General features: G+C 57.8%; 1 protein-coding gene across 1 annotated transcript in view; it reads left to right on the forward strand.

Moving 5' to 3' along the window:
* Nucleotides 1–26,697, forward strand: part of LOC122547709 (uncharacterized) — a 609,753-nt gene that overhangs the window by 558,338 nt on the left and 24,718 nt on the right. The window contains exon 89 of the mRNA XM_087989511.1: nucleotides 10,982–11,173. Coding sequence (XP_087845637.1) covers nucleotides 10,982–11,173 — 192 coding nt within the window. The remainder of the gene's footprint in view (nucleotides 1–10,981; nucleotides 11,174–26,697) is intronic.

Consider the following 26,697-nt stretch of genomic DNA (forward strand, 5'->3'; position numbering starts at 1 on the left):
CCCACACTAATCCCACTGCCCCGCTCTCTCCCCATAGCCCTGTATCAATCCCTAAACTAATCCCACTGTCCCCGTGCTCTCCCTATAGCCCTGTATCAATCCCCACACTAATCCCACTGCCCCGCTCTCTCCCCATAGCCCTGTATCAATCCCCACACTAATCCCACTGCCCCCGCTCTCTACGCATCACCCTGTATCAATCCCCACACTAATCCCACTGCCTTGTTCTCTACCCATCACCCTGTATCAATCCCCACACTAATCCCACTGCCCCACTCTCTCCCCATAGCTCTGTATCAATCCCCACACTAATCCCACTGCCCCCGCTCTCTCCCCATAGCCCTGTATCAATCCCCACACTAATCCCACTGCCCCCGCTCTCTCCCCATAGCCCTGTATCAATCCCCACACTAATCCCACTGCCTTGTTCTCTACCCATCACCCTGTATCAATCCCCACACTAATCCCACTGCCCCACTCTCTCCCCATAGCTCTGTATCAATCTCCCAATTAATCCCACTGCCCCGCTCTCTCCCCATAGCCCTTTATTAGTCCCCAAACTAATCCCATTGCCCCGCGCTCTCCCCATAGCCCTGTATCAGTCCCCAAAGTAATCCCACTTCCCCGTTCTCTCCCCATAGCCCTGTATCAATCCCCAAACTAATCCCACTGCCCCACTCTCTCCCCATAGCCCTGTATCAATCCTTACACTAATCCCACTGTCCCCGCGCTCTCCCTATAGCCCTGTATCAATCTCCAATTAATTCCCACTGCCCCGCTCTCCCCATAGCCCTGTATCAGTCCCCAAACTAATCCCACTGCCCTGCTCTCTCTCCCCATAGCCCTGTATCAATCCCCACAGTAATCCCACTACCATGCACTTACCCATAGCCCTCTGTATCAGTTACCACACTAATCCCACTGTCCCGCGCTCTCCCCATAGCCCTGTATCAATCCCCACACTAATGCCACTGCCCCACTCTCTCCCCATAGCTCCCTGTATCTTTCCCCAAACTAATCCCGCTGCTCCACTCTCTCCCCATAGCCCTGTATCAATCCCCACACTAATCCCACTGCCCCACTCTCTCTCCCCATATCCCCTTGCATCAAACCCTATACTAATCCCATTGCCCCACTCCCTCCCCATAGCCCTGTATTAATCCCACAGCAATCCCCACACTAATCGCACTGCCCCGCTCTCTCCCCATAGCCCTATATCAATCACCACACTAATCCGACTGCCCCGCTCTCTCCCCAAAGCTCTGTATCAATCTCCCAATTAATCCCGCTGCCCCGCTCTCTCCCCATAGCCCTGTGTCAGTCCCCCAACTAATCCCATTGCCCCGCGCTCTCCCCATAGCCCTGTATCAATCCCCAAACTAATCCCACTGCCCCTGCTCTCTCCCCATAGCCCTGTATCAATCCCCACACTAATCCCACTGCCCCGCTCTCTCCCCATAGCCCCCTGTATCAATCCCCAAACTAATCCCACTGTCCCCACTCTTTCCCTATAGTCCTGTATCAATCTCCAATTAATCCCACTGCCCCACTCTCTCCCCATAGCCCCCTGTATTTTCCCCAAACTAATCCCACTGCCCCTGCTCTCTCCCCATAGCCCTGTATCAATCCCCACACTAATCCCACTGCCCCACTCTCTCCCCATAGCTCCCTGTATCTTTCCCCAAACTAATCCCGCTGCCCCGCTCTCTCCCCATAGCCCTGTATCAATCCTTACACTAATCCCACTGCCCCACTCTCTCCCCATAGCCCTGTATTAATCCTCACATCAATCCCCACACTAATCCCACTGCCCCGCTCTCTCTCCATAGCCCTGTATCAGTCCCCAAACTAATCCCATTGCCCCGCACTCTCCCCATAGCCCTGTATCAGTCCCCAAAGTAATCCCACTTCCCCGTTCTCTCCCCATAGCCCTGTATCAATCCCCAAACTAATCCCACTGCCCCGCTCTCTCCCCATAGCCCTGTATCAATCCTTACACTAATCCCACTGCCCCACTCTCTCCCCATAGCCCTGTATCAATCCCCACACTAATCCCACTGCCCCACTCTCTCCCCATAGCCCTGTATCAATCCCCACACTAATCCCACTGCCCCACTCTCTCCCCATAGCCCTGTCTCAATCCCCACACTAATCCCACTGCCCTGTATCAATCCCCACACTAATCCCACTGCCCCACTCTCTCCCTATAGCCCTGTCTCAATCCCCACACTAATCCCACTGCCCTGTATCAATCCCCACACTAATCCCACTGCCCCACTCTCTCCCCATAGCCCTGTATCAATCCCCACACTAATCCCACTGCCCCACTCTCTCCCCATAGCCCTGTATCAATCACCACACTAATCCCACTGCCCCACTCTCTCCCCATAGCTCTGTATCAATTTCCAAATTAATCCCACTGCCCTGCTCTCCCCCCATAGCCCTGTATCAGTCCCCAAAGTAATCCCACTTCCCAGTTCTCTCCCCATAGCTCTGTATCAATCCCCACACTAATCCCACTGCCCCACTCTCTCTCCCCATAGCCCTGTATCAATCCCCACACTAATCCCACTGCCCCACTCTCTCCCCTTGGCCCTGTATCAATCCCCACACTAATCCCACTGCCCTGTATCAATCCCCACACTAATCCCACTGCCCCACTCTCTCTCCCCATAGCCCTGTATCAATCCCCACACTAATCCCACTGCCCCACTCTCTCCCCATAGCCCTGTATCAATCCCCACACTAATCCCACTGCCCTGTATCAATCCCCACACTAATCCCACTGCCCCACTCTCTCCCCATAGCCCTGTATCAATCCCCACACTAATCCCACTGCCCTGTATCAATCCCCACACTAATCCCACTGCCCCACTCTCTCCCCATAGCCCTGTATCAATACCCACACTAATCCCACTGCCCTGTATCAATCCCCACACTAGTCCCACTGCCCCACTCTCTCCCCATAGCCCTGTCTCAATCCCCACACTAATCCCACTGCCCTGTATCAATCCCCACACTAATCCCACTGCCCCACTCTCTCCCCATAGACCTGTATCAATCCCCACACTAATCCCACTGCCCTGTATCAATCTCCACACTAATCCCACTGCCCCGCTCTCTCCCCATAGCTCTGTATCAATCCCCATACTAATCCCACTGCCCCGCGCTCTCCCCATAACCCTGTATCAATCCCCACAGTAATCCCACTGCCCCACTCTCTCCCCATAGCCCTGTATCAGTCCCCACACTAATCCCACTGCCCCACTCTCTCTCCCCATAGCCCCTTGTATCAAACCCTATATTAATCCCACTGCTCCACTCCCTCCCCATAGCCCTGTATCAATCCCCACACTAATCCCACTGTCCCCCGCTCTCCCCATAGCCCTGTATCAATCCCCACACTAATCCCACTGCCCCACTCTCTCTCCCCATATCCCCTTGCATCAAACCCTATACTAATCCCATTGCCCCACTCCCTCCCCATAGCCCTGTATTAATCTCACAGCAATACCCACACTAATCGCACTGCCCCGCTCTCTCCCCATAGCCCTATATCAATCACCACACTAATCCGACTGCCCCGCTCTCTCCCCAAAGCTCTGTATCAATCTCCCAATTAATCCCGCTGCCCCGCTCTCTCCCCATAGCCCTGTGTCAGTCCCCAAACTAATCCCATTGCCCCGTGCTCTCCCCATAGCCCTGTATCAGTCCCCAAAGTAATCCCACTTCCCCGTTCCCTTTCCATAGCCCTGTATCAATCCCCAAACTAATCCCACTGTCCCCACTCTTTCCCTATAGTCCTGTATCAATCTGCAATTAATCCCACTGCCCCACTCTCTCCCCATAGCCCCCTGTATCTTTCCCCAAACTAATCCCACTGCCCCTGCTCTCTCCCCATAGCCCTGTATCAATCCCCACACTAATCCCACTGCCCCACTCTCTCCCCATAGCTCCCTGTATCATTCACCAAACTAATCCCGCTGCCCCGCTCTCTCCCCATAGCCCTGTATCAATCCTTACACTAATCCCACTGCCCCACTCTCTCCCCATAGCCCTGTATTAATCCTCACATCAATCCCCACACTAATCCCACTGCCCCGCTCTCTCTCCATAGCCCTGTATCAGTCCCCAAACTAATCCCACTGTCCCCGCGCTCTCCCTATAGCCCTGTATCAATCCCCACACTAATCCCACTGCCCCGCTCTCTCCCCATAGCCCTGTATCAATCCCCACACGAATCCCACTGCCCCGCTCTCTCCCCATAGCCCTGTATCAATCCCCACACTAATCCCACTGCCCCCGCTCTCTACGCATCACCCTGTATCAATCCCCACACTAATCCCACTGCCTTGTTCTCTACCCATCACCCTGTATCAATCCCCACACTAATCCCACTGCCCCACTCTCTCCCCATAGCTCTGTATCAATCTCCCAATTAATCCCACTGCCCCGCTCTCTCCCCATATCCCTTTATTAGTCCCCAAACTAATCCCATTGCCCCACGCTCTCCCCATAGCCCTGTATCAGTCCCCAAAGTAATCCCACTTCCCCGTTCTCTCCCCATAGCCCTGTATCAATCCCCAAACTAATCCCACTGCCCCACTCTCTCCCCATAGCCCTGTATCAATCCTTACACTAATCCCACTGTCCCCGCGCTCTCCCTATAGCCCTGTATCAATCTCCAATTAATTCCCACTGCCCCGCTCTCCCCATAGCCCTGTATCAGTCCCCAAACTAATCCCACTGCCCTGCTCTCTCTCCCCATAGCCCTGAATCAATCCCCACAGTAATCCCACTACCATGCACTTACCCATAGCCCTCTGTATCAGTTACCACACTAATCCCACTGTCCCGCGCTCTCCCCATAGCCCTGTATCAATCCCCACACTAATGCTACTGCCCCACTCTCTCCCCATAGCTCCCTGTATCTTTCCCCAAACTAATCCCGCTGCCCCGCTCTTTCCCCATAGCCCTGTATCAATCCTTACACTAATCCCACTGCCCCACTCTCTCCCCATAGCCCTGTATTAATGCTCACATCAATCCCCACACTAATCCCACTGCCCCACTCTCTCCCCATAGCCCTGTATCAGTACCCAAACTAATCCCACTGTCCCCGCGCTCTCCCTATAGCCCTGTATCAATCCTTACACTAATCCCACTGCCCCACTCTCTCCCCATAGCCCTGTATTAATCCTCACATCAATCCCCACTAATCCCACTGTCCCACTCTCTCTCCCCATAGCCCCTTGTATCAAACCCTATACTAATCCCACTGCTCCACTCCCTCCCCATAGCCCTGTATCAATCCCCACACTAATCCCACTGCCCCGCGCTCTCCCCATAGCCCTGTATCAATCCCCACACTAATCCCACTGCCCCACTCACTCTCCCCATATCCCCTTGCATCAAACCCTATACTAATCCCATTGCCCCACTCCCTCCCCATAGCCCTGTATTAATCCCACAGCAATCCCCACACTAATCGCACTGCCCCGCTCTCTCCCCATAGCCCTATATCAATCACCACACTAATCCGACTGCCCCGCTCTCTCCCCAAAGTTCTGTATCAATCTCCCAATTAATCCCGCTGCCCCGCTCTCTCCCCATAGCCCTGTGTCAGTCCCCCAACTAATCCCACTGCCCCTGCTCTCTCCCCATAGCCCTGTATCAATCCCCACACTAATCCCGCTGCCCCGCTCTCTCCCCATAGCCCCCTGTATCAATCCCCAAACTAATCCCACTGTCCCCACTCTTTCCCTATAGTCCTGTATCAATCTCCAATTAATCCCACTGCCCCACTCTCTCCCCATAGCCCCCTGTATTTTCCCCAAACTAATCCCACTGCCCCTGCTCTCTCCCCATAGCCCTGTATCAATCCCCACACTAATCCCACTGCCCCACTCTCTCCCCATAGCTCCCTGTATCTTTCCCCAAACTAATCCCGCTGCCCCGCTCTCTCCCCATAGCCCTGTATCAATCCTTACACTAATCCCACTGCCCCACTCGCTCCCCATAGCCCTGTATTAATCCTCACATCAATCCCCACACTAATCCCACTGCCCCGCTCTCTCTCCATAGCCCTGTATCAGTCCCCAAACTAATCCCACTGTCCCCGCGCTCTCCCTATAGCCCTGTATCAATCCCCACACTAATCCCACTGCCCCGCTCTCTCCCCATAGCCCTGTATCAATCCCTAAACTAATCCCACTGTCCCCGTGCTCTCCCTATAGCCCTGTATCAATCCCCACACTAATCCCACTGCCCCGCTCTCTCCCCATAGCCCTGTATCAATCCCCACACTAATCCCACTGCCCCCGCTCTCTACGCATCACCCTGTATCAATCCCCACACTAATCCCACTGCCTTGTTCTCTACCCATCACCCTGTATCAATCCCCACACTAATCCCACTGCCCCACTCTCTCCCCATAGCTCTGTATCAATCCCCACACTAATCCCACTGCCCCCGCTCTCTCCCCACAGCCCTGTATCAATCCCCACACTAATCCCACTGCCCCCGCTCTCTCCCCATAGCCCTGTATCAATCCCCACACTAATCCCACTGCCCCACTCTCTCCCCATAGCTCTGTATCAATCTCCCAATTAATCCCACTGCCCCGCTCTCTCCCCATAGCCCTTTATTAGTCCCCAAACTAATCCCATTGCCCCGCGCTCTCCCCATAGCCCTGTATCAGTCCCCAAAGTAATCCCACTTCCCCGTTCTCTCCCCATAGCCCTGTATCAATCCCCAAACTAATCCCACTGCCCCACTCTCTCCCCATAGCCCTGTATCAATCCTTACACTAATCCCACTGTCCCTGCGCTCTCCCTATAGCCCTGTATCAATCTCCAATTAATTCCCACTGCCCCGCTCTCCCCATAGCCCTGTATCAGTCCCCAAACTAATCCCACTGCCCTGCTCTCTCTCCCCATAGCCCTGTATCAATCCCCACAGTAATCCCACTACCATGCACTTACCCATAGCCCTCTGTATCAGTTACCACACTAATGCCACTGCCCCACTCTCTCCCCATAGCTCCCTGTATCTTTCCCCAAACTAATCCCGCTGCCCCGCTCTCTCCCCATAGCCCTGTATCAATCCTTACACTAATCCCACTGCCCCACTCTCTCCCCATAGCCCTGTATTAATCCTCACATCAATCCCCACACTAATCCCACTGCCCCACTCTCTCCCCATAGCCTTGTATTAATCCTCACATCAATCCCCACACTAATCCCACTGTCCCACTCTCTCTCCCCATAGCCCCTTGTATCAAACCCTCTCCTAATCCCACTGCTCCACTCCCTCCCCATAGCCCTGTATCAATCCCCACACTAATCCCACTGTCCCGCGCTCTCCCCATAGCCCTGTATCAATCCCCACACTAATCCCACTGCCCCACTCTCTCTCCCCATATCCCCTTGCATCAAACCCTATACTAATCCCATTGCCCCACTCCCTCCCCATAGCCCTGTATTAATCCCACAGCAATCCCCACACTAATCGCACTGCCCCGCTCTCTCCCCATAGCCCTATATCAATCCCCACACTAATCCGACTGCCCCGCTCTCTCCCCAAAGCTCTGTATCAATCTCCCAATTAATCCCGCTGCCCCGCTCTCTCCCCATAGCCCTGTGTCAGTCCCCCAACTAATCCCATTGCCCCGCGCTCTCCCCATAGCCCTGTATCAATCCCCAAAGTAATCCCACTTCCCCGTTCCCTTTCCATAGCCCTGTATCAATCCCCAAACTAATCCCACTGTCCCCACTCTTTCCCTATAGTCCTGTATCAATCTGCAATTAATCCCACTGCCCCACTCTCTCCCCATAGCCCCCTGTATCTTTCCCCAAACTAATCCCACTGCCCCTGCTCTCTCCCCATAGCCCTGTATCAATCCCCACACTAATCCCGCTGCCCCGCTCTCTCCCCATAGCTCCCTGTATCTTTCCCCAAACTAATCCCGCTGCCCCGCTCTCTCCCCATAGCCCCCTGTATCAATCCCCAAACTAATCCCACTGTCCCCACTCTTTCCCTATAGTCCTGTATCAATCTCCAATTAATCCCACTGCCCCACTCTCTCCCCATAGCCCCCTGTATTTTCCCCAAACTAATCCCACTGCCCCTGCTCTCTCCCCATAGCCCTGTATCAATCCCCACACTAATCCCACTGCCCCACTCTCTCCCCATAGCTCCCTGTATCTTTCCCCAAACTAATCCCGCTGCCCCGCTCTCTCCCCATAGCCCTGTATCAATCCTTACACTAATCCCACTGCCCCACTCTCTCCCCATAGCCCTGTATTAATCCTCACATCAATCCCCACACTAATCCCACTGCCCCGCTCTCTCCATAGCCCTGTATCAGTCCCCAAACTAATCCCATTGCCCCGCACTCTCCCCATAGCCCTGTATCAGTCCCCAAAGTAATCCCACTTCCCCGTTCTCTCCCCATAGCCCTGTATCAGTCCCCAAACTAATCCCATTGCCCCGCACTCTCCCCATAGCCCTGTATCAGTCCCCAAAGTAATCCCACTTCCCCGTTCTCTCCCCATAGCCCTGTATCAATCCCCAAACTAATCCCACTGCCCCGCTCTCTCCCCATAGCCCTGTATCAATCCTTACACTAATCCCACTGCCCCACTCTCTCCCCATAGCCCTGTATCAATCCCTACACTAATCCCACTGCCCCACTCTCTCCCCATAGCCCTGTATCAATCCCCACACTAATCCCACTGCCCCACTCTCTCCCCATAGCCCTGTCTCAATCCCCACACTAATCCCACTGCCCTGTATCAATCCCCACACTAATCCCACTGCCCCACTCTCTCCCCATAGCCCTGTATCAATCCCCACACTAATCCCACTGCCCCACTCTCTCCCCATAGCCCTGTATCAATCACCACACTAATCCCACTGCCCCACTCTCTCCCCATAGCTCTGTATCAATCTCCCAATTAATCCCACTGCCCTGCTCTCCCCCCATAGCCCTGTATCAGTCCCCAAAGTAATCCCACTTCCCCGTTCTCTCCCCATAGCTCTGTATCAATCCCCACACTAATCCCACTGCCCCACTCTCTCTCCCCATAGCCCTGTATCAATCCCCACACTAATCCCACTGCCCCACTCTCTCCCCTTGGCCCTGTATCAATCCCCACACTAATCCCACTGCCCTGTATCAATCCCCACACTAATCCCACTGCCCCACTCTCTCTCCCCATAGCCCTGTATCAATCCCCACACTAATCCCACTGCCCCACTCTCTCCCCATAGCCCTGTATCAATCCCCACACTAATCCCACTGCCCTGTATCAATCCCCACACTAATCCCACTGCCCCACTCTCTCCCCATAGCCCTGTATCAATCCCCACACTAATCCCACTGCCCTGTATCAATCCCACACTAATCCCACTGCCCCACTCTCTCCCCATAGCCCTGTATCAATCCCCACACTAATCCCACTGCCCTGTATCAATCCCCACACTAATCCCACTGCCCCACTCTCTCCCCATAGCCCTGTCTCAATCCCCACACTAATCCCACTGCCCTGTATCAATCCCCACACTAATCCCACTGCCCCACTCTCTCCCCATAGACCTGTATCAATCCCCACACTAATCCCACTGCCCTGTATCAATCCCCACACTAATCCCACTGCCCCACTCTCTCCCCATAGCCCTGTATCAATCCCCACACTAATCCCACTGCCCTGTATCAATCCCCACACTAATCCCACTGCCCCACTCTCTCCCCATAGCCCTGTATCAATCCCCACACTAATCCCACTGCCCCTGCTCTCTCCCCATAGCCCTGTCTCAATCCCCACACTAATCCCACTGCCCTGTATCAATCCCCACACTAATCCCACTGTCCCACTCTCTCCCCGTAGCCCTGTATCAATCCCCACACTAATCCCACTGCCACGCACTCTCGCCATAGCCCTCTGTATCAGTCACCACACTAATTCCACTGCCCCGCTCTCTCTCCCCATAGCCCCTTGTATCAAACCCAACACTAATCGCACTGCCCCGCTCTCTCCCCATAGCCCTGTATCAGTCCCCAAACTAATCCCATTGCCCCGCACTCTCCCCATAGCCCTGTATCAGTCCCCAAAGTAATCCCACTTCCCCGTTCTCTCCCCATAGCCCCCTGTATCAATCCTTACACTAATCCCACTGCCCCGCTCTCTCCCCATAGCTCTGTATTAATCCTCACATCAATCCCCACACTAATTCCACTGCCCCACTCTCTCCCCATAACCCCTTGTATCAATCCCCACACTAATCCCACTGCCCCGCTCTCTCCCCATAGCTCTGTATCAATCCCCACACTAATCCCACTGCCCCGCTCTCTCCCCATAGCTCTGTATCAATCCCCACACTAATCCCACTGCCCCTTCTCTCTCCCCATAACCCCTTGTATCAATCCCCACACTAATCCCACTGCCCTGCTCTCTCCCCATAGCCCTGTATCAATCCCCACAGTAATCCCACTGCCCCACTCTCTTCCCATAGCCCTGTATCAATCCCCACACTAATCCCACTGTCCCGCTCTCTCCCCATAGCCCTGTATCAATCTCCACACTAATCCCACTGCCCCGCTCTCTCCCCATAGCTCTGTATCAATCCCCACACTAATCCCACTGCCCCGCTCTCTCCCCATAACCCTGTATCAATCCCCACAGTAATCCCACTGCCCCACTCTCTCCCTATAGCCCTGTATCAGTCCCCACACTAATCCCATTGCCCCACTCTCTCCCCCTCTCTCCCCCTCTCTCCCCCTCTCTCCCCCTCTCTCCCCCTCTCTCCCCCTCTCTCCCCCTCTCTCCCCCTCTCTCCCCCTGGCCTGTATCAGTCCCACTGCAGTCTCCCTCTGCTCTCCTTGAGCCTGACATGTTGTACTCACAGGGGCCATGACCCCAGTTGTTCGTCACCTTTTGCCTGAAAGCCCTAACAGGAAGATGGGAATGATTGTTTGCAGAGTCTGGAGGCCGAGATGTTGGAGAAACAGCCACATGTGACCAGCCTGCAGGAACTCTCGGTGCACCTGCTGGAAGGTGGAGAGGGAGCTGCCTGTGAGGAGGCCCAGGAGCAGGTCCATGTGATTGGCACCAAGCTGAAGGTGTTACTTGGAGAGATCACCGCTGACCTGCAGGCCATCAACGAGAGGCTGGTGAGACTGGGAACGCAGCATTCCGATCTCTGGGACTGAGGGCTGTATCTACCCCACATCCCGGGCTGTAGTGAGGAGTCTGCATGTTGAGGTAGACAGGGGGTGGAGGTGTAGGGCAGGGGATCCAGGCAAAGACATTGGAGGGTAGAGTGTGGGCGCTGGGCATGAGGATGCTGCTAGAAATGTGGAGGAGGGCAGTGATCACAGACCATGTGTTATTGTTAGTTACTGTGACTAGGAAGAGGAGGGGGCTGTGGAGGAATGATACAGCAACCAGCCTTTGTGTTGCTGCTGCTCTGTAGCTTGCCACCCTGGCGATCTGCCACATGTATCACACCCCATACACACACGCACGTTACATACACACGCTACACGCTACACGCTAGGTGCCTCAGCAAACTGGAACCTATGTAGCAGGAAAGGCAATAGTGAAGATGTGTTAGGGAAAATGGGGTTAGAAACTGTGGATGTTATGGTCTGCTTTAACATTAATGTCTAGACGTCAAGTGAAGAGGTGTTTGTCATTGCAAGACTAGAAAGAACGATTACCAAGTGACATCGGTCCTGGAATACTGCAGAGCCCTCCTCCTGGAGAGAATGTGGAGAGCAGTAGCAGAGGGGTGCAGTTAAAGATATCAGCTCAGCAGTACAGAGGAATAGCAGTACAGAGGAAACTCGATTATCCAAAGGACACAGGCGGGGAGTATTTCATTCGGATTATCGAGTGTCGGATAACATAGTAAGACAAGCAGCAGGACCCTGCAATCTTCTTTGGGTAATCCAAAAGTCAACTGCTTGAATGCTGGACTCGAGGCTCCTCTGGAGACAGGCAGAGGCTGGGGGAACACAGCAAGGCAGGCAGCATCAGGAGGGAGGGGAACACAGCAAGGCAGGCAGCATCAGGAGGGAGGGGAACACAGCAAGGCAGGCAGCAACAGGAGGGAGGGGAACACAGCAAGGCAGGCAGCATCAGGAGGGAGAGGGACGCAGCAAGGCAGGCAGCATCAGGAGGGAGAGGGACGCAGCAAGGCAGGCAGCATCAGGAGGGAGAGGGACGCAGCAAGGCAGGCAGCATCAGGAGGGAGAGGGACGCAGCAAGGCAGGCAGCATTAGGAGGGAGAGGGACACAGCAAGGCAGGCAGCATCAGGAGGCTGGGGAACACAGCAAGGCAGGCAGCAACAGGAGAGAGGGGAACACAGCAAGGCAGGCAGCATCAGGAGGGAGAGGGACGCAGCAAGGCAGGCAGCATCAGGAGGGAGAGGGACGCAGCAAGGCAGGCAGCATCAGGAGGGAGAGGGACGCAGCAAGGCAGGCAGCATCAGGAGGGAGAGGGACGCAGCAAGGCAGGCAGCATCAGGAGGGAGGGACACAGCAAGGCAGGCAGCATCAGGAGGGAGAGGGACACAGCAAGGCAGGCAGCATCAGGAGGCTGGGGAACACAGCAAGGCAGGCAGCATCAGGAGGGAGGGGAACACAGCAAGGTAGGCAGCATCAGGAGGGAGAGGGACACAGCAAGGCAGGCAGTATCAGGAGGCTGGGGGAACACAGCAAGGCAGGCAGCATCAGGAGGGAGAGGGACACAGCAAGGCAGGCAGCATCAGGAGGGAGAGGAACACAGCAAGGCAGGCAGCATTAGGGGGGAGAGGAACACAGCAAGGCAGGCAGCATCAGGAGGGAGAGGGACACAGCAAGGCAGGCAGCATCAGGAGGGAGTGGGACACAGAAAGGCAGGCAGTATCAGGAGGGAGAGGGACACAGCAAGGCAGGCAGTATCAGGAGGGAGAGGAACACAGCAAGGCAGGCAGCATCAGGAGGGAGGGACACAGCAAGGCAGGCAGTATCAGGAGGGAGAGGGAACACAGCAAGGCAGGCAGCATCAGGAGGGAGAGGGACACAGCAAGGCAGGCAGCATCAGGAGGGAGAGGGACACAGCAAGGCAGGCAGCATCAGGAGGGAGGGAAACACAGCAAGGCAGGCAGCATCAGGAGTGAGAGGGACACAGCAAGGCAGGCAGTATCAGGAGGGAGAGGGACACAGCAAGGCAGGCAGCATCAGGAGGGAGGGGAACACAGCAAGGCAGGCAGCGTCAGGAGGGAGAGGGAACACAGCAAGGCAGGCAGCATCAGGAGGGAGAGGGACACAGAAAGGCAGGCAGCATCAGGAGGGAGAAGGAACACAGAAAGGCAGGCAGTATCAGGAGGGAGAGGGACACAGCAAGGCAGGCAGCATCAGGAGGGAGAGGGAACACAGCAAGGCAGGCAGCATCAGGAGGGAGAGGGACACAGCAAGGCAGGCAGCATCAGGAGGGAGAGGGACACAGCAAGGCAGGCAGTATCAGGAGGGAGAGGGAACACAGCAAGGCAGGCAGTATCAGGAGGGAGAGGAACACAGCAAGGCAGGCAGTATCAGGAGGGAGAGGGAACACAGCAAGGCAGGCAGTATCAGGAGGGAGGGACACAGCAAGGCAGGCAGTATCAGGAGGGAGAGGGAACACAGCAAGGCAGGCAGCATCAGGAGGGAGAGGGACACAGCAAGGCAGGCAGTATCAGGAGGGAGGGACACAGCAAGGCAGGCAGTATCAGGAGGGAGGGACACAGCAAGGCAGGCAGTATCAGGAGGGAGGGACACAGCAAGGCAGGCAGTATCAGGAGGGAGAGGGAACACAGCAAGGCAGGCAGCATCAGGAGGGAGAGGGACACAGCAAGGCAGGCAGTATCAGGAGGGAGGGACACAGCAAGGCAGGCAGTATCAGGAGGGAGAGGGAACACAGCAAGGCAGGCAGCATCAGGAGGGAGAGGGACACAGCAAGGCAGGCAGTATCAGGAGGGAGGGACACAGCAAGGCAGGCAGTATCAGGAGGGAGAGGGAACACAGCAAGGCAGGCAGCATCAGGAGGGAGAGGGACACAGCAAGGCAGGCAGCATCAGGAGGGAGAGGGACACAGCAAGGCAGGCAGTATCAGGAGGGAGAGGGACACAGCAAGGCAGGCAGTATCAGGAGGGAGAGGGACACAGCAAGGCAGGCAGTATCAGGAGGGAGGGACACAGCAAGGCAGGCAGTATCAGGAGGGAGAGGAACACAGCAAGGCAGGCAGCATCAGGAGGGAGGGACACAGCAAGGCAGGCAGTATCAGGAGGGAGATGGAACACAGCAAGGCAGGCAGCATCAGGAGGGAGAGGGACACAGCAAGGCAGGCAGCATCAGGAGGGAGAGGGACACAGCAAGGCAGGCAGCATCAGGAGGGAGAGGGGAACACAGCAAGGCAGGTAGTATCAGGAGGGAGAGGGACACAGCAAGGCAGGCAGCATCAGGAGGGAGAGGGGAACACAGCAAGGCAGGCAGCATCAGGAGGGAGAGGGGCACAGCAAGGCAGGCAGCATCAGGAGGGAGAGGGACACAGCAAGGCAGGCAGCATCAGGAGGGAGAGGGAACACAGCAAGGCAGGCAGCGTCAGGAGGGAGAGGGACACAGGAAGGCAGGCAGCATCAGGAGGGAGAGGGACACAGCAAGGCAGGTAGCATCAGGAGGGAGAGGGAACACAGCAAGGCAGGCAGCATCAGGAGGGAGAGGGACACAGCAAGGCAGGCAGCATCAGGAGGGAGAGGGACACAGCACGGCAGGCAGTACCAGGAGGGAGAGGGACACAGCAAGGCAGGCAGTATCAGGAGGGAGAGGGACACAGCAAGGCAGGCAGCACCAGGAGGGAGAGGGACACAGCAAGGCAGGCAGCATCAGGAGGGAGAGGGGAACACAGCAAGGCAGGCAGCTTCAGGAGGGAGAGGGGAACACAGCAAGGCAGGCAGCACCAGGAGGGAGAGGGACACAGCAAGGCAGGCAGCATCAGGAGGGAGAGGGGCACAGCAAGGCAGGCAGCATCAGGAGGGAGAGGGACACAGCAAGGCAGGCAGCATCAGGAGGGAGAGGGAACACAGCAAGGCAGGCAGCGTCAGGAGGGAGAGGGACACAGGAAGGCAGGCAGCATCAGGAGGGAGAGGGACACAGCAAGGCAGGCAGCATCAGGAGGGAGAGGGACACAGCAAGGCAGGCAGCATCAGGAGGGAGAGGGACACAGCAAGGCAGGCAGTACCAGGAGGGAGAGGGACACAGCAAGGCAGGCAGTATCAGGAGGGAGAGGGACACAGCAAGGCAGGCAGCACCAGGAGGGAGAGGGACACAGCAAGGCAGGCAGCATCAGGAGGGAGAGGGGAACACAGCAAGGCAGGCAGCATCAGGAGGGAGAGGGGAACACAGCAAGGCAGGCAGTATCAGGAGGGAGAGGGACACAGCAAGGCAGGCAGCACCAGGAGGGAGAGGGACACAGCAAGGCAGGCAGCATCAGGAGGGAGAGGGGAACACAGCAAGGCAGGCAGCATCAGGAGGGAGAGGGACACAGCAAGGCAGGCAGCATCAGGAGGGAGAGGGACACAGCAAGGCAGGTAGCATCAGGAGGGAGAGGGACACAGCAAGGCAGGCAGTACCAGGAGGGAGAGGGACACAGCAAGGCAGGCAGTATCAGGAGGGAGAGGGACACAGCAAGGCAGGCAGCACCAGGAGGGAGAGGGACACAGCAAGGCAGGCAGCATCAGGAGGGAGAGGGGAACACAGCAAGGCAGGCAGCATCAGGAGGGAGAGGGGAACACAGCAAGGCAGGCAGTATCAGGAGGGAGAGGGGAACACAGCAAGGCAGGTAGTATCAGGAGGGAGAGGGACACAGCAAGGCAGGCAGTATCAGGAGGGAGAGGGGAACACAGCAAGGCAGGTAGTATCAGGAGGGAGAGGGGAACACAGCAAGGCAGGCAGTATCAGGAGGGAGAGGGACACAGCAAGGCAGGCAGTATCAGGAGGGAGAGGGACACAGCAAGGCAGGCAGCATCAGGAGGGAGAGGGGAACACAGCAAGGCAGGCAGTATCAGGAGGGAGAGGTGAACACAGCAAGGCAGGCAGCATCAGGAGGGAGGGGGACACAGCAAGGCAGGCAGCATCAGGAGGGAGAGGGACACAGCAAGGCAGGTAGTATCAGGAGGGAGAGGGACACAGCAAGGCAGGCAGTATCAGGAGGGAGAGGGGAACACAGCAAGGCAGGTAGTATCAGGAGGGAGAGGGACACAGCAAGGCAGGCAGTATCAGGAGGGAGAGGGGAACACAGCAAGGCAGGCAGCATCAGGAGGGAGAGGGACACAGCAAGGCAGGCAGTATCAGGAGGGAGAGGGACACAGCAAGGCAGGCAGTATCAGGAGGGTGAGGGACACAGCAAGGCAGGCAGCATCAGGAGGGAGAGGAACACAGCAAGGCAGGCAGCATCAGGAGGGAGAGGGAACACAGCAAGGCAGGCAGTATCAGGAGGGAGAGGAACACAGCAAGGCAGGCAGTATCAGGAGGGAGAGGAACACAGCAAGGCAGGCAGCATCAGGAGGGAGAGGGGAACACAGCAAGGCAGGTAGTATCAGGAGGGAGAGGGACACAGCAAGGCAGGCAGCATCAGGAGGGAGAGGGACACAGCAAGGCAGGCAGCATCAGGAGGGAGAGGGAACACAGCAAGGCAGGCAGTATCAGGAGGGGGAGGGACACAGCAAGGCAGGCAGCATCAGGAGGGTGGGGGAACACAGCAAGGCAGGCAGCATCAGGAGGGGGAGGGACACAGCAAGGCAGGCAGCATCAGGAGGGAGAGGGACACAGCAAGGCAGGCAGTATCAGGAGGGTGAGGGACACAGCAAGGCAGGCAGCATCAGGAGGGAGAGGAACACAGCAAGGCAGGCAGCATCAGGAGGGAGAGGAACACAGCAAGGCAGGCAGCATCAGGAGGGAGAGGAACACAGCAAGGCAGGCAGTATCAGGAGGGAGAGGGACACAGCAAGGCAGGCAGCATCAGGAGGGAGAGGGACACAGCAAGGCAGGCAGTATCAGGAGGGTGAGGGACACAGCAAGGCAGGCAGCATCAGGAGGGAGAGGAACACAGCAAGGCAGGCAGCATCAGGAGGGAGAGGAACACAGCAAGGCAGGCAGCATCAGGAGGGAGAGGAACACAGCAAGGCAGGCAGTATCAGGAGGGAGAGGGACACAGCAAGGCTGGCAGTATCAGGAGGGAGAGGGGAACACAGCAAGGCAGGCAGCATCAGGAGGGAGAGGGGAACACAGCAAGGCAGGCAGCGTCAGGAGTGAGAGGAAACACAGCAAGGCAGGCAGTATCAGCAGGGAGAGGAACACAGCAAGGCAGGCAGTATCAGGAGGGAGAGGGACACAGCAAGGCAGGCAGTATCAGGAGGGAGAGGAACACAGCAAGGCAGGCAGCATCAGGAGGGAGAGGAACACAGCAAGGCAGGCAGTATCAGGAGGCTGGGGGAACACAGCAAGGCAGGCAGTATCAGGAGGGAGAGGAACACAGCAAGGCAGGCAGCATCAGGAGGGAGAGGGACACAGCAAGGCAGGCAGTATCAGGAGGGAGAGGGACACAGCAAGGCAGGCAGTATCAGGAGGGAGAGGGACACAGCAAGGCAGGCAGTATCAGGAGGGAGAGGGACACAGCAAGGCAGGCAGTATCAGGAGGGAGAGGGACACAGCAAGGCAGGCAGTATCAGGAGGGAGAGGGGAACACAGCAAGGCAGGCAGCGTCAGGAGTGAGAGGAAACACAGCAAGGCAGGCAGTATCAGCAGGGAGAGGAACACAGCAAGGCAGGCAGTATCAGGAGGGAGAGGGACACAGCAAGGCAGGCAGTATCAGGAGGGAGAGGAACACAGCAAGGCAGGCAGCATCAGGAGGGAGAGGAACACAGCAAGGCAGGCAGTATCAGGAGGCTGGGGGAACACAGCAAGGCAGGCAGTATCAGGAGGGAGAGGAACACAGCAAGGCAGGCAGCATCAGGAGGGAGAGGGACACAGCAAGGCAGGCAGTATCAGGAGGGAGAGGGACACAGCAAGGCAGGCAGTATCAGGAGGGAGAGGGACACAGCAAGGCAGGCAGTATCAGGAGGGAGAGGGACACAGCAAGGCAGGCAGTATCAGGAGGGAGAGGGACACAGCAAGGCAGGCAGTATCAGGAGGGAGAGGGACACAGCAAGGCAGGCAGCATCAGGAGGGAGAGGGACACAGCAAGGCAGGCAGTATCAGGAGGGAGAGGGACACAGCAAGGCAGGCAGTATCAGGAGGGAGAGGGACACAGCAAGGCAGGCAGCATCAGGAGGGAGAGGGACACAGCAAGGCAGGCAGCATCAGGAGGGAGAGGGACACAGGAAGGCAGGCAGCATCAGGAGGGAGAGGAACACAGCAAGGCAGGCAGCATTAGGAGGGAGAGGGAACACAGCAAGGCAGGCAGCATTAGGAGGGAGAGGGACACAGCAAGGCAGGCAGTATCAGGAGGGAGAGGAACACAGCAAGGCAGGCAGCATTAGGAGGGAGAGGGACACAGCAAGGCAGGCAGTATCAGGAGGGAGAGGGACACAGCAAGGCAGGCAGTATCAGGAGGGAGAGGAACACAGCATGGCAGGCAGCATCAGGAGGGAGAGGGACACAGCAAGGCAGGCAGTATCAGGAGGGAGTGGGACACAGCAAGGCAGGCAGTATCAGGAGGGAGAGGAACACAGCAAGGCAGGCAGCATCAGGAGTGAGAGGAACACAGCAAGGGAGGCAGCATCAGGAGGGAGAGGGAACACAGCAAGGCAGGCAGCATCAGGAGGGAGTGGGACACAGCAAGGCAGGCAGTATCAGGAGGGAGAGGAACACAGCAAGGCAGGCAGCATCAGGAGGGAGAGGGACACAGCAAGGCAGGCAGTATCAGGACATAGAGGGACACAGCAAGGCAGGCAGCATCTGGAGGGTGGAGTAACACAGCAAGGCAGACAGCATCAGGAAGGAGAGGGACACAGCAAGACAGGCAGCATCAGGAGGGAGGGACACAGCAAGGCAGGCAGCATCAGGAGGGAGAGGGACACAGCAAGGCAGGCAGCATCAGGAGGGTGGAGTAACACAGCAAGGCAGGCAGCATCAGGAGGGAGAGGGACACAGCAAGGCAGGCAGTATCAGGAGGGAGAGGGACACAGCAAGGCTGGCAGTATCAGGAGGGAGAGGGACACAGCAAGGCTGGCAGTATCACGAGGGAGAGGGGAACACAGCAAGGCAGGCAGCATCAGGAGGGAGGGAAACACAGCATGGCAGGCAGCATCAGGAGGGAGAGGGAACACAGCATGGCAGGCAGCATCAGGAGTGAGAGGGACACAGCAAGGCAGGCAGCATCAGGAGGGAGAGGGACACAGCAAGGCAGGCAGTATCAGGAGGGAGAGGGACACAGCAAGGCAGGCAGCATCAGGAGGGGGAGGGACACAGCAAGGCAGGCAGCATCAGGAGGGAGAGGGACACAGCAAGGCTGGCAGTATCAGGAGGGAGAGGGACACAGCAAGGCAGGCAGCATCAGGAGGGAGGGGGACACAGCAAGGCAGGCAGTATCAGGAGGGAGAGGGACACAGCAAGGCAGGCAGTATCAGGAGGGAGAGGGACACAGCAAGGCAGGCAGTATCAGGAGGGAGAGGAACACAGCAAGGCAGGCAGCATCAGGAGGGAGAGGGACACAGCAAGGCTGGCAGTATCAGGAGGGAGAGGGACACAGCAAGGCTGGCAGTATCAGGAGGGAGAGGGACACAGCAAGGCTGGCAGTATCAGGAGGGAGAGGGACACAGCAAGGCAGGCAGCATCAGGAGGGAGAGGAACACAGCAAGGCAGGCAGTATCAGGAGGGAGAGGGACACAGCAAGGCAGGCAGTATCAGGAGGGAGAGGGACACAGCAAGGCAGGCAGTATCAGGAGGGAGAGGGACACAGCAAGGCTGGCAGTATCAGGAGGGAGAGGGACACAGCAAGGCAGGCAGCATCAGGAGGGAGAGGAACACAGCAAGGCAGGTAGTATCAGGAGGGAGAGGGACACAGCAAGGCAGGCAGCTTCAGGAGGGAGAGGGACACAGCAAGGCTGGCAGTATCAGGAGGGAGAGGGACACAGCAAGGCAGGCAGCATCAGGAGGGAGAGGGACACAGCAAGGCAGGCAGCATCAGGAGGGAGAGGAACACAGCAAGGCAGGTAGTATCAGGAGGGAGAGGGACACAGCAAGGCTGGCAGTATCAGGAGGGAGAGGGACACAGCAAGGCAGGCAGCATCAGGAGGGAGAGGGACACAGCAAGGCAGGCAGCATCAGGAGGGAGAGGAACACAGCAAGGCAGGTAGTATCAGGAGGGAGAGGGACACAGCAAGGCTGGCAGTATCAGGAGGGAGAGGGACACAGCAAGGCAGGTAGTATCAGGAGGGAGAGGGACACAGCAAGGCAGGCAGCATCAGGAGGGAGGGGGACACAGCAAGGCAGGCAGTATCAGGAGGGAGAGGGACACAGCAAGGCAGGCAGCATCGGGAGGGAGAGGGACACAGCAAGGCAGGCAGCATCAGGAGGGAGAGGGACACAGCAAGGCAGGCAGTATCAGGAGGGAGAGGGAACACAGCAAGGCAGGCAGCATCAGGAGGGAGAGGGACACAGCAAGGCAGGCAGCATCAGGAGGGAGAGGGACACAGCAAGGCAGGCAGTATCAGGAGGGAGAGGGACACAGCAAGGCAGGCAGTATCAGGAGGGAGAGGAACACAGCAAGGCAGGCAGTATCAGGAGGGAGGGACACAGCAAGGCAGGCAGTATCAGGAGGGAGAGGAACACAGCAAGGCAGGCAGCATCAGGAGGGAGAGGGACACAGCAAGGCAGGCAGTATCAGGAGGGAGAGGAACACAGCAAGGCAGGCAGCATCAGGAGGGAGAGGGACACAGCAAGGCAGGCAGCATCAGGAGGGAGAGGAACACAGCAAGGCAGGTAGTATCAGGAGGGAGAGGGACACAGCAAGGCTGGCAGTATCAGGAGGGAGAGGGACACAGCAAGGCAGGCAGCATCAGGAGGGAGAGGGACACAGCAAGGCAGGTAGTATCAGGAGGGAGAGGGACACAGCAAGGCTGGCAGTATCAGGAGGGAGAGGGACACAGCAAGGCAGGTAGTATCAGGAGGGAGAGGGACACAGCAAGGCAGGCAGCATCAGGAGGGAGGGGGACACAGCAAGGCAGGCAGCATCAGGAGGGAGAGGAACACAGCAAGGCAGGCAGTATCAGGAGGGAGAGGGACACAGCAAGGCAGGCAGCATCAGGAGGGAGAGGGACACAGCAAGGCAGGCAGCATCAGGAGGGAGGGGGACACAGCAAGGCAGGCAGTATCAGGAGGGAGAGGGACACAGCAAGGCAGGCAGCATCAGGAGGGAGAGGGACACAGCAAGGCAGGCAGTATCAGGACGGAGAGGGAACACAGCAAGGCAGGCAGCATCAGGAGGGAGAGGGACACAGCAAGGCAGGCAGCATCAGGAGGGAGAGGGACACAGCATGGCAGGCAGTATCAGGAGGGAGAGGGACACAGCATGGCAGGCAGTATCAGGAGGGAGAGGGACACAGCAAGGCAGGCAGCATCAGGAGGGAGAGGGACACAGCAAGGCAGGCAGTATCAGGACGGAGAGGGAACACAGCAAGGCAGGCAGCATCAGGAGGGAGAGGGAACACAGCAAGGCAGGCAGTATCAGGAGGGAGAGGGACACAGCAAGGCAGGCAGCATCAGGAGGGAGAGGGACACAGCATGGCAGGCAGTATCAGGAGGGAGAGGGACACAGCAAGGCTGGCAGTATCAGGAGGGAGAGGGACACAGCAAGGCAGGCAGTATCAGGAGGGAGAGGGACACAGCAAGGCAGGCAGCATCAGGAGGGAGAGGGACACAGCAAGGCAGGCAGTATCAGGAGGGAGAGGGACACAGCAAGGCTGGCAGTATCAGGAGGGAGAGGGACACAGCAAGGCAGGCAGCATCAGGAGGGAGAGGGACACAGCAAGGCAGGCAGCATCAGGAGGGAGGGACACAGCAAGGCAGGCAGTATCAGGAGGGAGGGGGACACAGCAAGGCAGGCAGTATCAGGAGGGAGGGACACAGCAAGGCAGGCAGTATCAGGAGGGAGGGGGACACAGCAAGGCAGGCAGTATCAGGAGGGAGAGAGACACAGCAAGGCAGGCAGTATCAGGAGGGAGAGGGACACAAAAAGGCAGGCAGTATCAGGAGGGAGAGGGACACAGCAAGGCAGGCAGCATTAGGGGGGAGAGGGACACAGCAAGGCAGGCAGTATCAGGAGGGAGAGGGACACAGCAAGGCAGGCAGTATCAGGAGGGAGGGACACAGCAAGGCAGGCAGTATCAGGAGGGAGGGGGACACAGCAAGGCACGCAGTATCAGGAGGGAGAGGAACACAGCAAGGCAGGCAGTATCAGGAGGGAGAGGGACACAGCAAGACAGGCAGTATCAGGAGGGAGAAGGACACAGCCAGGCAGGCAGTATCAGGAGGGAGAGGGACACAGCAAGACAGGCAGTATCAGGAGGGAGAGGGACACAGCAAGGCAGGCAGCATCAGGAGGGAGGGGGACACAGCAAGGCAGGTAGTATCAGGAGGGAGAGGGACACAGCAAGGCAGGCAGTATCAGGAGGGAGAGGGACACAGCAAGGCAGGCAGTATCAGGAGGGAGAGGGACACAGCAAGGCTGGCAGTATCAGGAGGGAGAGGGACACAGCAAGGCAGGCAGCATCAGGAGGGAGAGGAACACAGCAAGGCAGGTAGTATCAGGAGGGAGAGGGACACAGCAAGGCAGGCAGCTTCAGGAGGGAGAGGGACACAGCAAGGCTGGCAGTATCAGGAGGGAGAGGGATACAGCAAGGCAGGCAGCATCAGGAGGGAGAGGAACACAGCAAGGCAGGTAGTATCAGGAGGGAGAGGGACACAGCAAGGCTGGCAGCATCAGGAGGGAGAGGAACACAGCAAGGCAGGTAGTATCAGGAGGGAGAGGGACACAGCAAGGCAGGCAGCATCAGGAGGGAGAGGAACACAGCAAGGCAGGTAGTATCAGGAGGGAGAGGGACACAGCAAGGCTGGCAGTATCAGGAGGGAGAGGGACACAGCAAGGCAGGTAGTATCAGGAGGGAGAGGGACACAGCAAGGCAGGCAGCTTCAGGAGGGAGAGGGACACAGCAAGGCTGGCAGTATCAGGAGGGAGAGGGACACAGCAAGGCAGGCAGCATCAGGAGGGAGAGGGACACAGCAAGGCTGGCAGTATCAGGAGGGAGAGGGACACAGCAAGGCAGGCAGTATCAGGAGGGAGAGGGACACAGCAAGGCTGGCAGTATCAGGAGGGAGAGGGACACAGCAAGGCAGGCAGCATCAGGAGGGAGAGGAACACAGCAAGGCAGGTAGTATCAGGAGGGAGAGGGACACAGCAAGGCAGGCAGCATCAGGAGGGAGAGGAACACAGCAAGGCTGGCAGTATCAGGAGGGAGAGGGACACAGCAAGGCAGGCAGCATCAGGAGGGAGAGGGACACAGCAAGGCAGGCAGTATCAGGAGGGAGAGGGACACAGCAAGGCAGGCAGCATCAGGAGGGAGAGGGACACAGCAAGGCAGGCAGCATCAGGAGGGAGAGGAACACAGCAAGGCAGGTAGTATCAGGAGGGAGAGGGACACAGCAAGGCTGGCAGTATCAGGAGGGAGAGGGACACAGCAAGGCAGGTAGTATCAGGAGGGAGAGGGACACAGCAAGGCAGGCAGCATCAGGAGGGAGGGGGACACAGCAAGGCAGGCAGCATCAGGAGGGAGAGGAACACAGCAAGGCAGGTAGTATCAGGAGGGAGAGGGACACAGCAAGGCTGGCAGTATCAGGAGGGAGAGGGACACAGCAAGGCAGGCAGTATCAGGAGGGAGAGGGACACAGCAAGGCAGGCAGCATCAGGAGGGAGGGGGACACAGCAAGGCAGGCAGTATCAGGAGGGAGAGGGACACAGCAAGGCAGGCAGCATCAGGAGGGAGAGGGACACAGCAAGGCAGGCAGTATCAGGAGGGAGAGGGACACAGCAAGGCTGGCAGTATCAGGAGGGAGAGGGACACAGCAAGGCAGGCAGTATCAGGAGGGAGGGGGACACAGCAAGGCAGGCAGTATCAGGAGGGAGAGGGACACAGCAAGGCAGGCAGCATCAGGAGGGAGAGGGACACAGCAAGGCAGGCAGTATCAGGAGGGAGAGGGACACAGCAAGGCTGGCAGTATCAGGAGGGAGAGGGACACAGCAAGGCAGGCAGCATCAGGAGGGAGAGGGACACAGCAAGGCAGGCAGCATCAGGAGGGAGGGACACAGCAAGGCAGGCAGTATCAGGAGGGAGGGGGACACAGCAAGGCAGGCAGTATCAGGAGGGAGGGACACAGCAAGGCAGGCAGTATCAGGAGAGAGGGGGACACAGCAAGGCAGGCAGTATCAGGAGGGAGAGAGACACAGCAAGGCAGGCAGTATCAGGAGGGAGAGGGACACAAAAAGGCAGGCAGTATCAGGAGGGAGAGGGACACAGCAAGGCAGGCAGCATTAGGGGGGAGAGGGACACAGCAAGGCAGGCAGTATCAGGAGGGAGAGGGACACAGCAAGGCAGGCAGTATCAGGAGGGAGGGACACAGCAAGGCAGGCAGTATCAGGAGGGAGGGGGACACAGCAAGGCACGCAGTATCAGGAGGGAGAGGAACACAGCAAGGCAGGCAGTATCAGGAGGGAGAGGGACACAGCAAGACAGGCAGTATCAGGAGGGAGAAGGACACAGCCAGGCAGGCAGTATCAGGAGGGAGAGGGACACAGCAAGACAGGCAGTATCAGGAGGGAGAGGGAACACAGCAAGACAGGCAGCATCAGGAGGGAGAGGGAACACAGCAAGGCAGGCAGCATCACGTGGGAGTGGGACACAACAAGGCAGGCAGTATCAGGAGGGAGAGGGACACAGCAAGGCAGGCAGCATTGGGAGGGAGAGGGAACACAGCAAGGCAGGCAGCATCAGGAGGGAGTGGGACACTGCAAGGCAGGCAGTATCAGGAGGGAGAGGGAACACAGCAAGGCAGGCAGCATCACGAGGGAGTGGGACACTGCAAGGCAGGCAGTATCAGGAGGGAGAGGGAACACAGCAAGGCAGGCAGCATCAGGAGGGAGTGGGACACTGCAAGGCAGGCAGTATCAGGAGGGAGAGGGACACAGCAAGGCAGGCAGCATTGGGAGGGAGAGGGAACACAGCAAGGCAGGCAGCATCAGGAGGGAGTGGGACACTGCAAGGCAGGCAGTATCAGGAGGGAGAGGAACACAGCAAGGCAGGCAGCATCAGGAAGGAGAGGGAACACAGCAAGGCAGACAGCATCAGGAGGGAGAGGGACACAGCAAGGCAGGCAGTATCAGGAGGGAGAGGAACACAGCAAGGCTGGCAGTATCAGGAGGGAGAGGGACACAGCAAGGCTGGCAGCATCAGGAGGGAGAGGAACACAGCAAGGCAGGCAGTACCAGGAGGGAGAGGGACACAGCAAGGCTGGCAGCATCAGGAGGGAGAGGAACACAGCAAGGCAGGCAGTATCAGGAGGGAGAGGAACACAGCAAGGCAGGCAGTATCAGGAGGGAGAGGAACACAGCAAGGCAGGCAGTATCAGGAGGGAGAGGGACACAGCAAGGCAGGCAGCATCAGGAGGGAGAGGGACACAGCAAGGCAGGCAGTATCAGGAGGGAGAGGGACACAGCAAGGCTGGCAGTATCAGGAGGGAGAGGGACACAGCAAGGCAGGCAGTATCAGGAGGGAGAGGGACACAGCAAGGCAGGCAGCATCAGGAGGGAGAGGGACACAGCAAGGCAGGCAGCATCAGGAGGGAGAGGGACACAGCAAGGCAGGCAGCATCAGGAGGGAGAGGGACACAGCAAGGCAGGCAGCATCAGGAGGGAGAGGGACACAGCAAGGCTGGCAGTATCAGGAGGGAGAGGGACACAGCAAGGCAGGCAGTATCAGGAGGGAGAGGGACACAGCAAGGCAGGCAGCATCAGGAGGGAGAGGGACACAGCAAGGCAGGCAGTATCAGGAGGGAGAGGGACACAGCAAGGCTGGCAGTATCAGGAGGGAGAGGGACACAGCAAGGCAGGCAGCATCAGGAGGGAGAGGGACACAGCAAGGCAGGCAGCATCAGGAGGGAGGGACACAGCAAGGCAGGCAGTATCAGGAGGGAGGGGGACACAGCAAGGCAGGCAGTATCAGGAGGGAGGGACACAGCAAGGCAGGCAGTATCAGGAGGGAGGGGGACACAGCAAGGCAGGCAGTATCAGGAGGGAGAGAGACACAGCAAGGCAGGCAGTATCAGGAGGGAGAGGGACACAAAAAGGCAGGCAGTATCAGGAGGGAGAGGGACACAGCAAGGCAGGCAGCATTAGGGGGGAGAGGGACACAGCAAGGCAGGCAGTATCAGGAGGGAGAGGGACACAGCAAGGCAGGCAGTATCAGGAGGGAGAGGAACACAGCAAGGCAGGCAGTATCAGGAGGGAGAGGGACACAGCAAGACAGGCAGTATCAGGAGGGAGAAGGACACAGCCAGGCAGGCAGTATCAGGAGGGAGAGGGACACAGCAAGACAGGCAGTATCAGGAGGGAGAGGGACACAGCAAG

This window comes from Chiloscyllium plagiosum, unplaced genomic scaffold, assembly GCF_037043375.1.
Source record: "Chiloscyllium plagiosum isolate Xiang-an unplaced genomic scaffold, Cpla_swu_hap1 HiC_scaffold_8, whole genome shotgun sequence".
Lineage (NCBI taxonomy): Eukaryota > Metazoa > Chordata > Chondrichthyes > Orectolobiformes > Hemiscylliidae > Chiloscyllium > Chiloscyllium plagiosum.